We start from the raw sequence: 13,934 nt of genomic DNA on the forward strand, positions 1-13,934 counted from the left end.
GAAGGAATACTTCCTGCATCATGCAATGGGGAACATTTATTAGTTTTTTAGACTGGTGTGTTATTGGTTTAAGGTTGTTCTTGTTTTATTTTATTTTATATTGTATACTGCTTAGTGTTTGTAAAAAAAAATTGCAAGCTGTTTCTGAATGCTTTTGAATAAATAAAAAATCAGCAAGGAATGTTCAGGCTTTTCTGCTTTTTTATTTTTGGGGGGATTTCCTGATTGACTTGAGATTCTTTACATTTATCCCGTTTTTCTACAAAGCATCCAAAGCATCTTATCTAAAAAGGAGAATATATATATATATATATATATATATATATATATATATATATATATATATATTGCTAAAATAAAAAACACAGTTGCACAGATTGTTGCAGTAACTTCAGAAATACAGAAACAGGGTTTGGAGTTGGGTAGTAAGAAAGAAAGCTTGTGGTCTCTTCGTTCCTTTGATTTTGGTGTTGGGTTTCTTGACTGCTTTTCCTTAGGGGCAGCTTGGCAACACCCAAAGCCAAGGTTTGGTGCCGTGCATCGTGTTTGTCCTGAAGGAGATGCTCCCCAACTACCACAAGTGGCGCTACAACTCCCATGGAGTGAGAGAGAAAATTGGTAAGCACGACTTCTGTGGGTGGATGGAGCTAAGGATTTGGGGTATTCCCCCCCCCACCCCAAACTTGTAGCATTTGTGACCTGTTTTTCATCCAAAAAGGCTCTCAGAAGTGGATTACAATTGATTGAAACAAGACAGTACCTGCCCTCAATCTTGCCATCTTAAAGCACAGCATACAAAGGATTTTCATTTTTTTAAAGAGAAACTGAAAGACATAGAGCCAACAAGTATAACAACCATTCAGAACAAGTTACCTTGGACCTTACAATAACAAAAAATGTGAAGGATTGGCGTTGGGGTACGGGTGGGGACCATTTTAAGCACAGCCAACTGACGCGCAATCTGGCATGCAGGTCGTTTTGGACACAGAAAAGAGGTAGGGCAGAACTGGCAGTTTAAGTCCACTCCCCACCCCTGTCCTGACAATGGTTTCCCTCTCCCTCTTGGTTATTCAGGTTGCCTTATCCTGCAGCTGATTCATGCTATCCTAAATCTGTCCCCTGAGATGGAAACTCAGAGCAGGTAAATTTAAGGTTTTTAAGCAGAAGTTATATGGCCATCTGTCATGGATGCTTTAGTTGAGATGACCCTTGGGGTCCCTTCCAACTCTGCATTTTGTGTGTGTGTTTTGTTCCTATGATTTTTTTGTCATAGGAAGCTTCCTTTCTGTCAGGTCAGACTACTTGTTCCTTCTAGCCCAGTGCTGTCTACTCTGACTGGCAGCAACCTTCCAGCGTCTCTGGTGGAAAGAGGGGTCTTTCCCATCATTTGCTAACTCCAGAGAAGCCAGCGTGGTGTTCTCCAGCTGTTCTTAGGCTCCAGCTCCCGATCAGGGATGGTGGTATTTGTAGTCCAGCAACATCTGGACGCGGGTGGCACTGTAGGTTAAACCACAGAGCCTAGGACTTGCCGATCAGAAGGTCAGCGGTTCGAATCCCCGTGATGGGGTGAGCGCCCGTTGCTCGGTCCCTGCTCCTGCCAACCTAGCAGTTCAAAAGCACGTCAAAGTGCAAGTAGATAAATAGGTACTGCTCTGGCGGGAAGGTAAACGCGTTTCCGTGCGCTGCTCTGGTTCTCCAGAAGTGGCTTAGTCATGCTGGCCACATGACCTGGAAGCTGTCTGCGGACAAACGCCGGCTCCCTCGGCCAATAAAGCGAGATGAGTGCCGCAACCCCTGAGTCGGCCACGACTGGACCTAATGGTCAGAGGTCCCTTTGCCTTTACCTTAACATCTGGAGGGCCCCATGTTGGCTGTTGGCTGGGACCTTCTGTATGTAAAGCATGTGTTTTCCCCTACAGATTTTGTTTCCCCTACCCTTCTGATAATAATAATAATAATAATAATAATAATAATAATAATAATAATTCACAGCCCCATGCACATTTAATTTTCAGAAGGGGAGTTGTTGTTTTTGCTCCTTACATCATTTTTATAATAAATCTATCTTAAACTTACAATGAAAGCGGAACAAATGAAACATAGGAAACTACCTTGTACTGAGCTGGTTCATCTAATTCAGTACTGTCTACATTGACCTGCAGTAGCTTTCCAGGCCTACCTGGAGATACCAGGGATTGAACCTGGGACCTTTTGCATGCCAAGCGGATGCTCTACCACTGAGCTACTGCCCTATCCCTCAGAATGGGATGAGTTTTTAAATTTATACCCCCACCCTTCCTCCCAAAGGAGACCAGGATACGACAATCCTGCGTAAGTTGAACTGCTAGTACTCATGGCTATAGAGACGTCAGTTCTCTGTTCACTTTTTTTTTATAGCGCTGGTTGTATTGGGGGTTAACTGCGAGGACTTTCACACTGAGTTGAGATCCGTGTTCTTGCTTTTTTCCAGTGGGGCCCCTAGCCTGCAGTCCCTCTGCATCTTCAGCCTGGCCAACACGGAAGCAGGACAGGCCGTCATAAACATCATGGGCATTGGTGTGGACACCATTGATATGGTGATGGCCACACAGTCTAGCAGGTGAGTACTTCGTCACCTGTCCCCCTCTCAGCTCCCCCAGGAGCATTCTTTTGTAAGGAATAGCAGATAAAATATTGACATGTGTAAGGAATAGCAGATAAAATATTGACATGTTGCATTGTAGCAAATAAAACAATACGAAAAAATGCAGTGGTTCAATAATTCCAGCAGCTAGTAAGCCAATGGAAGTAAACATGGTGAAGTAGAAGTTAAAAACAGTATAGTAAATAAACCACCAAAATCCTAGGTGAATAGGTACCCTGTTGGAGGCAGGGTATACCAATTCCTGGGAATCACAAGTGGGGAGTGTGTTGCTGTTGTGCTTGTTGGGATACTGCCAGGGAGATAAAGTACATCATGACTCCACGTCGTCTCCGGACGTCCATCGATCTCCCGTAGACACGCAGTATCAGCAATTAGCGACACGAGCTCCAGAAATAGATTGCCACATTCCTGGGCTGATGCACGCTCTATCAGCAGAATTCACACAGCGAAAGTTGCACTCAGGAGAGCATTATTTAGAAAGTTTATTCAGCGTTGGTCAGAACAAAGAAAAACCATGACTGCCTGCTAGCGTGTTCTGGCGCAGAGAAATGAAAGCAACAGGAAACATCCTGTGAACAGGAAATACGCAAGCTGTGACTCACATAGCCTGCTCCCTTTTAAGGTGGAACAGAAATATCCTAACAGTGCTCAGGTTCTGCTTGCAAGCTTCCGATTGAGACCTCTGGGTGAGAACAGAATGCTGGAGTAAATGGGCCACTGGCCTGATCCAGCAGGACTCCTCTTATGTTCTCTTTCTCCCCTGTCAGAGATTGTTTGCGTCTGAATACTGGTTGGTGGAAATCACAAGTGAAGAAAGTCGCTGTTGCCCTTGGATCCTGCTCATGGCTTCCAAAGAGGCCAATTATTATTTTTTTTTTTTTAAATAATTTTTATTAAGATTTTCCAAATTAAAACAAATAACATCCAATTCATAAACTTTTTTCCAATATCCAGGACTTCCCCTCCCCACCCCCTCTTGTGTTCCAAATCTTCCAAGAAGACAATAAAATTCAACAAATTCTTATTCCCAAAATACACTCATCCTCATTAACTTAATTTATCCAAATTTCCATCCCCTAAGGTCGATCTATTCCCTTCCACGAATTCCCCCCTTTCAAATATAATACTAATCATAATAAAATAAAAACAAATAATAGTTTTACAACCTTTGGATTCCAAATTTCCCTCCCCTCGTTCCCTGTTGCATTCCTCCTATCCCTCCACTTCTAACCTCTTCCTGAGGATCCCACATTTCAATAAATCCACATCCCTCTGGTCCTTTACCGGCCTTTTTAAATTGCACGTGTCCAATCATAAAAGGGGTCTATCAATAAAAAGGGGGCCCATTTCTTCTATCCAGATTTTTATAACCAGGAGTAAAAACCCCAAATTTATATCCATAAGCTTGTCAAATCTGGATATCCCAAATGTTCCCACCCCAATTCTGTCCTATTCTTATTATTTCCTTGTTCTTGCCAGTCCAATCTTAAAAGGAGTCTGTCAAAAAAGGGGCCCATTTCCTCTATCCAGACTTTTATAACCAGGAGTAATAACTCCAAATTTATATCCCTAAGCTTGTCAAATCTGGATATCCCAAATGTTCCCACCCCAGTTCTGTCCCATTCTTGTTGTTTCCTTGTTCTTGTCAGTCCAGTCTTAGGAGGAGTCTATCAAAAAGGGGCCCATTTCTTCTATCCAGATTTTTGTAACCAGGAGTAAAAACTCCAAATTTATAACCATAAGCTTGTCAAATCTGGATATCCCAAATGTTCCCACCCCAACTCTGTCCCATTCTTGTTGCTTCCTTGTTCTTGTCAATCATTCTCTTCCTTTTTACTTCCCTGTTCCCTCACAGAAATGTTCTTTTTCCAAAAGCTTCTAGTGTCTCTACAGAGGCTTGTTGTTCAAAAGCAGAACATTGCGTCATGTTCCTTTCAGTTTTGAACAGATAGATCCATTGTTCCCGGTAGGGTGAAACCCTCTGTAGACAAAATAATGCTCCATTTCTGCAGTTTCCCAGGAGATTAAAAGTTCCCTTCAACTGTTCATGTTTCCCGTCGAAAACACATGCAATATCCCTCAGCTCCTCTAGATGGATTACAGTAACAATGTTCCCTTCCGGATCACGTCCACCAGTCCAAGTAACTTGTAAATCCTTATTTGAAACAATTTATCTTCAATTTATAGCAAATGTAGCCGGCAAAGTCCTCATAACAAAGTCTCAGTTTTATTATTCCGTTTTGACAGCTCTTGACAGCTGTCAAAACCTCCGTTTCTCTTCTCCAGGCACTTTCACGGATCGCTCCAGGGGTTCGGGGGGGGGGGGTTGCTTTTTGATACAAATTCCACTTTTCTCCTCCAGCTCAATCTTATAATTTTCCCTCGCGAAGTTGTTAGTTCAGCAAGATAAGGTTCCACTCGATCTTAGTTATCCAATCCTTTGTTTTGACTCTTCTACAATTTAGGGGGGGGCTGACTTCCTTTTTTCCACCTCCCCCGTTCGCTCCCAATTTTTTAAAAAATTTAGCTCTCTTTTTAGTCCATATTCCAATTACTCACGGGTTCTTCTTTTAGGTCCAAATTTTCAATAGAAGAAGTCAGCGCTCTCCGCCGGATGGCTCGCGGCTGCGCTCGGCAGGGATAGCAGAGGACTCAAAGCACCACGCTCCTCCCCGGCACCCGATCCACAGCCTTTAAAAAGGCTCTTCACGAGTCGGGAGGGCGCTAACGGTGCCAGCCGAGTCTCCATGTCCACGGCCTCCGTGGCCGTGGTTTTTACGGGTCCCCGCATCGCCGGTGCGGTAGGACCCAGCCCCTGCCGAGCAGGCTCCCTCCGGAGCTCGGAGGGAGCCCGCCATTCGGCGATGGCGCCGACCCGGAAGTCCAAAGAGGCCAATTATTGGCTTCTGTGTGAACAGAGTGCTGAGCTAGATAGGCCATAGGTTAGGCACCAAGAACCCAAGGATGCATGGGGTGGTGTAGGTCTTGAACAAAGGCCCCAATCGGAACTCTGCCAGTTGTGTGTGTCTGCTTGCACTGTGATCTTACAATCCTAAAAGGAGGGTGGTGGTTATGTGGCCCCTAATGCTTGAGTTTCATGCATTGATTTGAGGTTAGCCATTAGCTAATGCATTGATTTGAGGTTAGCCATGTGATCAGAGTGCTCTGAAAAAGTGCTGTGGAAATGATGGGTTCTAATGCAATTCTCGCTGACAATGCAGTGATGAGTCTCATGGCCAGGGCCAGCTGCTCATCCAGACAGTGAAACTGGCATTCTCTGTCACCAACAACGTTATCCGGTTGAAGCCGCCGTCCAGTGTGGTGTCTCCTCTGGAACATTCCCTTACGCAGCATGGTAGGTACCTCCTTTTATATGTTCTGTAGCCAGGAATGTGGCACGCTAGTTTAATGCCTAGACAACCTGTGTGTAGTTTTCTTGTTTCCTTTTAATTACATGTTATCAGAGAGCAAGAGAGGGGGGGGAGGGAAAAGGAAAAGAAAACGACCTCATCAGCTCACATTAACTATTGTTATAGCCCTTGAATTTTTAACATTTACCAATTACAATTTATAATCTACTGTATTTTTCTTCGCATTTTTGTTTTAAAAACAGCACCTTTTAAGAAAAAAAAAGCCAGTGACTATCAGTACATCCATCTTAATTTAAACATATTAATTAATATGTGCCATCCCAATCGGTACCTACAACCTGTGTGTGGTTTTCAAAATTTGCATTTTGAGAAAGGGATGTGGGTTGTTGAAGGAAGCTGTTTTTTTCTTACACTTCCTTTGTAAGGAAATATTTTCCTCAAGAGATGCATGAATCTTCTTTGTGATTTTTTTAAAAACTCTGTTCTTTCCAGGTGCCCACAGGAACAACCTGATTGCCATCTTGGCCAAATATATCTACCACAAACATGACCCTGCCCTGCCACGCCTTGCCATCCAGCTGCTGAAGCGGCTTGCCACAGTAGGTCTTTTACTGTTTTCTACCCATTAAAGGGCTTTTGTGGTTTTCCCATGAAGATGATTCATTATATTTGTTAGTCGCAATTCTTACAAGGCCATTTAAAGCAACTTCATTTCCCCATCCTTAAAAATAGGACCTCTGTGTGGTTGGGGGAAATCAGTACAGTGGTACCTCAGGTTACATATGCTTCAGGTTACATACGCTTCAGGTTACAGACTCTGCTAACCCAGAAATCATGCTGCAGGTTAAGAAATTTGCTTCAGGATGAGAACAGAAATTGTGCTCCAGCGTCGCAGCAGCAGCAGGAGGCCCCATTAGGCTAAAGTGGTGCTTCAGGTTAAGAACAGTTTCAGGTTAAGTACCGACCTCCGGAACAAATTAAGTACTTAACCCGAGGTACTACTGTAGTCACTAACTGTTCTATCTCCACTGTTGGAGGCAGCAATGCTTCTGAACTCTGGTTGCTGGGAACCACAGGAAGGGAGTGTGTTGCTTTTGTGATCAGGTCCTGATTGCAAGCTTCTCATTGGGGCATCTGGTTGGCCTGATCCAGCAGCCAGGCTCTTATGTTCTTATGCCCACCCCCTACAGTAAGCAGGACTTCTCAGAATTTCTGAAAAGTCCTGAAGGGGTCACCACTGCATAATACACAGAAAAAGTCCTACTGAATCAGGCCAGTAACCCCTCTTATGTATCATCCTGCTCTCACAGTGGCCAACTAGATGCCTCTATTGGAAGCCCTCAAGCAGGAACCAAGCACAAGAGCAACACTCTCCCCTCCCGTGGTTTCCAACAAGGGGTATTCAGAAGCATTGCTGCCTCCGGCTGTGGTGGCCAAGCATAGCTGTTGTGGCTAGTAACATGTTATAAAGTTTCAGTGGATTAGGTTTGGCAAATCTGAGACCTCCTTCCTCTCTATCCTGTTACAGCATCCAAAGTCAATCTCTCTTGAGCAAGCTAAGGAATAGTGAATGCCTAAGAATTTTTGAAAAACATTGCAATACTTTTAAAAAATTGGATTGGATTTTGACAAATTTGGTTATTTAGTAGAGTTTTATTTCATTTATTTTAGGTTGCTCCAATGTCTGTCTATGCCTGCCTTGGGAATGATGCTGCTGCCATCCGTGATGCCTTCCTGACACGCCTGCAGAGCAAAATCGAGGACATGCGCATCAAAGTCATGATTCTCGAGTTCCTCACCGTTGCTGTAGAAACGCAGCCTGGCCTCATTGAGCTGTTCCTCAATCTGGAAGTAAATGATGGGACTGATGGATCAAAGGTAGACTCTGTTTGTGTGCGTGTGTCAGAGAGAGAGAGAGAGAGAGAGAGAGAGAGAGCACACAATAATTTTTCACTTATGTGACCTAGAATCGTCACCTTAGCCACCTCCCTTTTGCTTGAATGATTCAGCCCACATATTTTGATCTGCTTCAATATTTGCATGATGCTTTCCCATTCACAGCATTGAGTTCAAAGAAGCTCGAGAGAATAGCAGAGCATTAAAAATTAGAACCTCCATGCAGTTCAGTGTGCAAACTCACAATAGTTCAAAGAGTATTGTGATAATTCAAAGATCAGAAGTTGCAGGTCAGCATCAGCCCTGAAGCCAGCTGACATAATCTCTCTGACATAATCTTTCTTCACTCACCGCAGCAGCCACAATCCTAGGCTTTCCACAAAGGAGATCTGGTTTCACTCAACACTCAATAGAACACCCACACACAAAACCTCTACAAAAACATGCACAGTCGCTGGCTACTAGTTTGTGCCTAGGTTTAGGCACAAGGTGAGAAAGTTTGCAGTGTTTGGGACTTTTTAGTTTAGAGGCGACATTGTAAGCTTATAGACATGTGACAGAGAAAGTGGATAGAGAGAGGTTTTCCTTCCTTTCTCGTAACACTAGAATGTGTAGTCTTCCATTGAAGCTGGAGTTCTTCACGCAGCACACAGTTAACAATGGAGCTCGCTCCCACAGAAGGCAGTGATGGTCACCAACCTAAATGGTTTTGGATTGGACAAATTCATAGAGGAAAATAGGCCGTCAATGGCTACTAGCCATGATGGCTGTGCTCTGCCTCCCCATTCTGAGGCAGCTATGCTTCTGAATATCAGTTGTTGGAAAGCACAGGAGGATCTTACAGGTTTCCCATAATGACCATCTGGTTGGCCACTGTGAGAAGAGGATGTTGGGCCAGATGGGGGCGGGTCATAGGTCTGATCCAGCAGACTCGTATAAGTTTCCTCTCTGCCGCAGAAGGGGCAGAATTCAGCATTCTCTTTTCTCTCCCAGTGACCTGACCACATTATATGGTCGCCACACAGACCTCCACACTCCTGCCACCCTGCTGTTGTAGCTTCTGTGAACTAAAGCATGTCCTTAAAAGTTTTTTTCCTTTCCCGCTGCCACTCTTTTTACATTTTGTTTTTCTCCGGTATAGGAATTCAACTTAGGAGAGTGGAGCTGCCTTCACGTAGTTCTGGAGCTGATAGACACCAAACAGCAGGAGCGGTACTGGTGTCCCCCGCTTCTCCAGCGAGCTGCCATTGCCTTCCTTCATGCCCTCTGGCAGGACCGCCGGGATAGTGCTATGTTAGTCCTCCGCACCAAGTAAGTGATAAATTTTCTCGTCTCATGTTGCAGCCCGTCTGGGAGCAGGCACAAAGTAGAGCACTTTAATCACCAACACAAACAGAGTTATCCCTCTATCTGTAGGAATGTTTTGAAGTTGGCAAACAAATGTGTACAATGCCTGATTTTGTCTGTTTTTCTGCAAATTTTGTAGGCCAAACTTTTGGGAAAATTTAACTAACCCACTCTTTGGAACCCTTCCTCCGCCTTCCGAAACGTCTGAGGTGAGTTGCTTCCATAGTAAGTAGCACTAGTTTGTGGATCTGCATGTCTCCTGCTACCATATTTTGGGTGTTACAGCCTTTAATTGCTATTCCCCGTAGGTAAGATATGCGAGATAGATACATTTTAAAAGAGTAAAGTAAAATTTGATAGATTTCCAAGTTCAAACATCCCCATCCCATCAGTGTGCTTGGTGGGACAAAAAGCATGAAATATTCCCAGGTAAATTTGGTTTCTGTCCTTTTGTTTCTGTATGAGCCACCAGCCTGATAGTTCTCAAATCAAAGCAAAACAAATCAAAATTTATTGGTCAACCAAATACAGAATATAGAAATGAAGAAAAGAGAACAAGCAAACAGATTTTAGCAGGCAAACAAGATTAATAACAGCATAATAAAATGTGTAATAAAACACATAGGATACCTAAAACATGCATACCTACATTCCACATAACTCCCTTTCCCTCTCTGTAGCTCAGCATCTTGGACACCTGTGCCTTGATCATGAAAATCATTTGTCTGGAGATCTACTATGTAGTTAAGTAAGTATCATTCAGAGCATTTCCTAAAAGCCGGTGAGCTGCCTCTGCCAGCTCAGTACAGATGTAATAGGAAATTATGAGTTGTATCCAGTGCAGCACTAAGTTGAAATCACTTAGTAGTGCATACTAGTTCTACTAGTGAAAAACATTTATCAGCAGAATGTTGTGCAAGAGAATTGTATAAGCATATGTTGCACAATAGACGGCACAATCTGTTGTAGAGCATGTTACCGCCAGCACAGTTGACTTTTTGGCGCAGTGTTCCCAAGTGGCGTTGCCAGTCCTGTGCTGCTCCTTTCCACCTCCAAAATTCAAGCTTGAAAGGAGCAAGGCAGGGCAGCTTGCAAAGAAATTGAATGGAAACTGCTCCTCTCCTTGAACAAGGCTAGCTCTGATCACCCATCAGAGGATGGGCAGTTGGGAGAAATCCTTGCTCCACCAAAGGAACAGTCTGGTGAGCTGTGTTTGGCCCATGGGCCATAGGTTCCCCACCACTTACAGCTTCCTGTAGAATAGCACATGTTTATTTTTGTATACCTTGTTTTTCATTATCTGATATATCTGCTTTAGCTTTGATGTGAGTTCTTCAAAGTGACCTATTCCAGCTTGGTGCTGTCCAATTGTTTTGGATTGCATTTCCCTTCAGCCCCATCCAGCTCAGCTCTATGATGTTGGGGCTGATGGGAATTGTAATCCAAAACATTTGAGGTCAAAGCTGCTTTAGCAGGAAGGGACACACTTCTACTTTTCTGCAAAACCAAGAGTAACGAAGAGCAAGAATCACGGCTCTCAGTTTCTCATTTGCCCATAGGGGTTCTTTGGACCAGTCACTGAAAGACACACTGAAGAAGTTTTCCACGGAGAAGCGCTTTGCTTACTGGTCAGGCTACGTGCAGTCCCTGGCGTTCCACATGGCAGAGACTGAGGACAGCGGCTGCACCTCTATGTCAGAGTATCAGATGCTGATCTCCGCATGGCGGATGATGCTCATTGTTTCTTCCAGTCACGTAAGGAGGTTTTGTCTCTTTGCCTGTCCATAAAATGTTACAGTATAGAATGGGAGGTGGGATTGAATCACATTGCATCTCACATAAGTTAGTTGAGCCAGTTAACAGATTTGGCGCGCGCACACACACACACACACACACACACAAAACAAACAAACCCAAACCCAGCTATTACTTGAGAGAAAGAAGGAAGTTGCAACAGATTCTGCTCTAGTAATCTCAGATTTTATAGTTGCCTGGTACTGCAGCTGCTGATTGCTCAACAAACATGCATCTTGCATATAAAGGAACTTTTTTGATGTCGTTATTTGCAAAGAAGAAATGGGGGCAGGGAATGATTCTGTTACAAATTTTTAATGATGGACATTGATCCTCTCAGGCCGACATCATGCACTTGACTGACTCTGAAGTCCAGCAGCTGTTCCAGGAGGTCCTGAGTGGGACTGAGGCTTTGGTGAGTTTTGTTATCATCACTGCTTTTATCATCAATTTATTAATTGCCTTCTGAACCACTGTCTCGCGATTTATGCATAAGATAAAACAGTTAAAACTACCAAAGCAGCAAATGCATTTTAAAACAAGACTAAAGCCCTAACAAATGGGTACTTGTGGTGAGGACCCATTTATACAGCTAGAAAAGCACGTGGGAACAGAAAAATGCCTCCAGTTGGTTTTGGAAAGTGGAAAAGTGTCACACTATGAGTTACTGCAGAGTGGGCTTCTCAGATCTTTAGAACTTGTAGGAGAGACTCTTGCAGACTGGAGCAATCTGCTAGGTGTATAAGGGATAAAGCAAGCTGTATAGGCACTTAAATGTTAGTATTAACATCTTAAACATGACCCTTGGTAGCAGATTGGCAGGCAGCGATGGGTTCTAAGGGTACCATTGAACTAGATCTTACTTTGAGTAGGCCTATTTCAGTTAATGAACATGATCCTTCTAACAGGTCTACTCTGAGTAATATTTAGTTGAATAGCATCCTTGGTCTTCTACAGCTTGAAGTCATAGAGTTTGTTTAGCTGCTTTAAGTGAAGAAGAATGTATAAAAACAGTATGCATCTGTAAGGGGAAAACGATAGTTCCCAGGGTTCTTTCACAGGGAGAGCCATGTGGATGAAACACACTTCAAATTTTTGTTGCGTACGTAGCCTGTGTTTCTTCATTTCACTGGAGCATGATCAATGACAAAAGTTTGTCCTGGTGAGCATTGCAGGTTGCACAAACAGTTGTCCTGCCAACTTAAAGGTGCCCACAAAACTTAGGACCATTTATGTAGCAGTCTGGATCTTGGATCACACTCCTTTGAGATGCCCACCTGGCTCCCCCTCTATCCTGAAGCCACTTAAAACATTTCCCTTTCTGTTTTTGGAAATAGAATCAAACATGCCTTTTTTCTTCCCTCCTCCCCCTGTGCAGTCGGTTTATTGGCTTGTATCACATTTTTATTTTGTGGTTTTATTTTAAGGCTTGATGGTTGTCTATTCATGTTGCTTTCTCCTTTGGAAATGTTGTTTAGGAGAGACGATGTTAAAATCTTGTTACTCAGTCAGAATAAATAAATATTTCTGCAGTTGCTGGTTCCCACTTCGGTGTGTTGTCTACAGCTGGGATCGATGCTGTGCACCCTCCTCTTAATCCTGCTGAGACAGTGGAAGAGGTAGGTCTCTTGGGGGAAAGGATGCAGTAGCTTAGTGGCAGAACACATTCTTCTCATTCAGGAGGTCCTAGGTTCAGTTCCAAACATTTCCAGGTGGCGGGTTAAGAAGGACTCCTTGCTGGTACTCTGGAGAGTTACTGTTAAGAAATCGATCCATAATTGTAAGAATTCGATCTTTTAGTGTGGCAGTACCCACACTTTCGAACTCCCTTCCTATTGACCCCAGGAAGGCACCTTCACTGTACTCTTTTCAGCCTCTGTTTAAAACAAGCCTATCCGGATGTGCTTTAATTTAAGGTTTTTTACCACTCTTATAAAATCTTATGTTTTTACTTTCTTATTTGGTATTTTTTTATTGATAATTTAGTATTTCTTGTAAACTGCTTAGAGGTTTTACTGCAGTCAAGCAGCATATTTATTATTTTTATTATTATTTCAGTCAATCAAATAATTCTTAAAATCTCTGAAGGCAGTGGAAATGTAATATGCGATGCCAACCCTGTCTACTTAAGCCCTATTTTATTCAGGGGATTTACTCTCCATTCAGGGGCACTGTAAACTTTTTTCTGTGCTTTATGGTCTCTAAAAGTCCTCATCCAGTTTTGAAGATGGCCAGCACAAAAACAGGTGTGAACTATAGTGAACCACTGTTTAAGGCAGAATTGTTCGTTGATGGGAGAAACTGGAAAGGGAAGTGGTTTTACCATGCCCTCCGTGGTCTCCTGCCGGCAGATGATCAAGAGCAGGCAGGTGCTGGATGCACTATGCTGAGGGTTGTTGCTCTCTTCTAAAGCAAACTCACCCAGTGAGGTTGTGAATCATGCAGAGCAGATGACATGCTGACATGTGTATAATTTTATGCATCTTAATACCCTTTCTTCCATTTCGCTCCCCCCCCCCCCAATCCCTGTTGTCAGCGAGTTGGGCTCTGTGGATAAAATCATAAATTCCTTGACGAAGATTCTGGATGGAGTGCTGCAGGCAGACCAGCAGATGATGGAAAAGACAAAGGCCAAAGTGTTCTCTGCTCTCATCACAGTCCTGCAAATGAAGCAGATGAAAGGTGGGGAGCTTTACATGGACAACTTCTGCAGACATCACTCTTGCTGCTTAGCGTAATGCCTTGAGCAGAGATGCTTGTGTCGTGTTATGTTGTTGTTTGTATATATGCCGCTTCTCTCCCAAAAGAGCCCGCTTTCCCACCCCCTGGGCAAATCGCACAGAACAATACACGGATGCAAAATTCACATGCAATACAACTTA

The 13,934-nt window shown here is 43.5% G+C and overlaps 1 protein-coding gene across 6 annotated transcripts in view; it reads left to right on the forward strand.

Annotated features, from left to right (window-relative positions):
* Positions 1 to 13,934, forward strand: part of NUP188 (nucleoporin 188) — a 52,525-nt gene that overhangs the window by 23,958 nt on the left and 14,633 nt on the right. For 4 of the 6 annotated variants that reach the window (XM_081897754.1, XM_081897759.1, XM_081897756.1 and 1 more), the window contains 13 exons: positions 498 to 618; positions 1,075 to 1,141; positions 2,471 to 2,599; positions 5,866 to 5,999; positions 6,508 to 6,614; positions 7,687 to 7,893; positions 9,053 to 9,222; positions 9,398 to 9,467; positions 9,939 to 10,006; positions 10,800 to 11,013; positions 11,393 to 11,467; positions 12,586 to 12,671; positions 13,589 to 13,734. In XM_081897754.1, the coding sequence (XP_081753880.1) occupies positions 498 to 618; positions 1,075 to 1,141; positions 2,471 to 2,599; positions 5,866 to 5,999; positions 6,508 to 6,614; positions 7,687 to 7,893; positions 9,053 to 9,222; positions 9,398 to 9,467; positions 9,939 to 10,006; positions 10,800 to 11,013; positions 11,393 to 11,467; positions 12,586 to 12,671; positions 13,589 to 13,734 (1,594 nt within the window). The remainder of the gene's footprint in view (positions 1 to 497; positions 619 to 1,074; positions 1,142 to 2,470; positions 2,600 to 5,865; positions 6,000 to 6,507; positions 6,615 to 7,686; positions 7,894 to 9,052; positions 9,223 to 9,397; positions 9,468 to 9,938; positions 10,007 to 10,799; positions 11,014 to 11,392; positions 11,468 to 12,585; positions 12,672 to 13,588; positions 13,735 to 13,934) is intronic. The other 2 variants (XM_081897755.1, XM_081897758.1) reach the window with 1 other exon arrangement.

Source organism: Podarcis melisellensis, assembly GCF_964234715.1.
Source record: "Podarcis melisellensis genome assembly, chromosome: Z".
NCBI lineage: Eukaryota > Metazoa > Chordata > Lepidosauria > Squamata > Lacertidae > Podarcis > Podarcis melisellensis.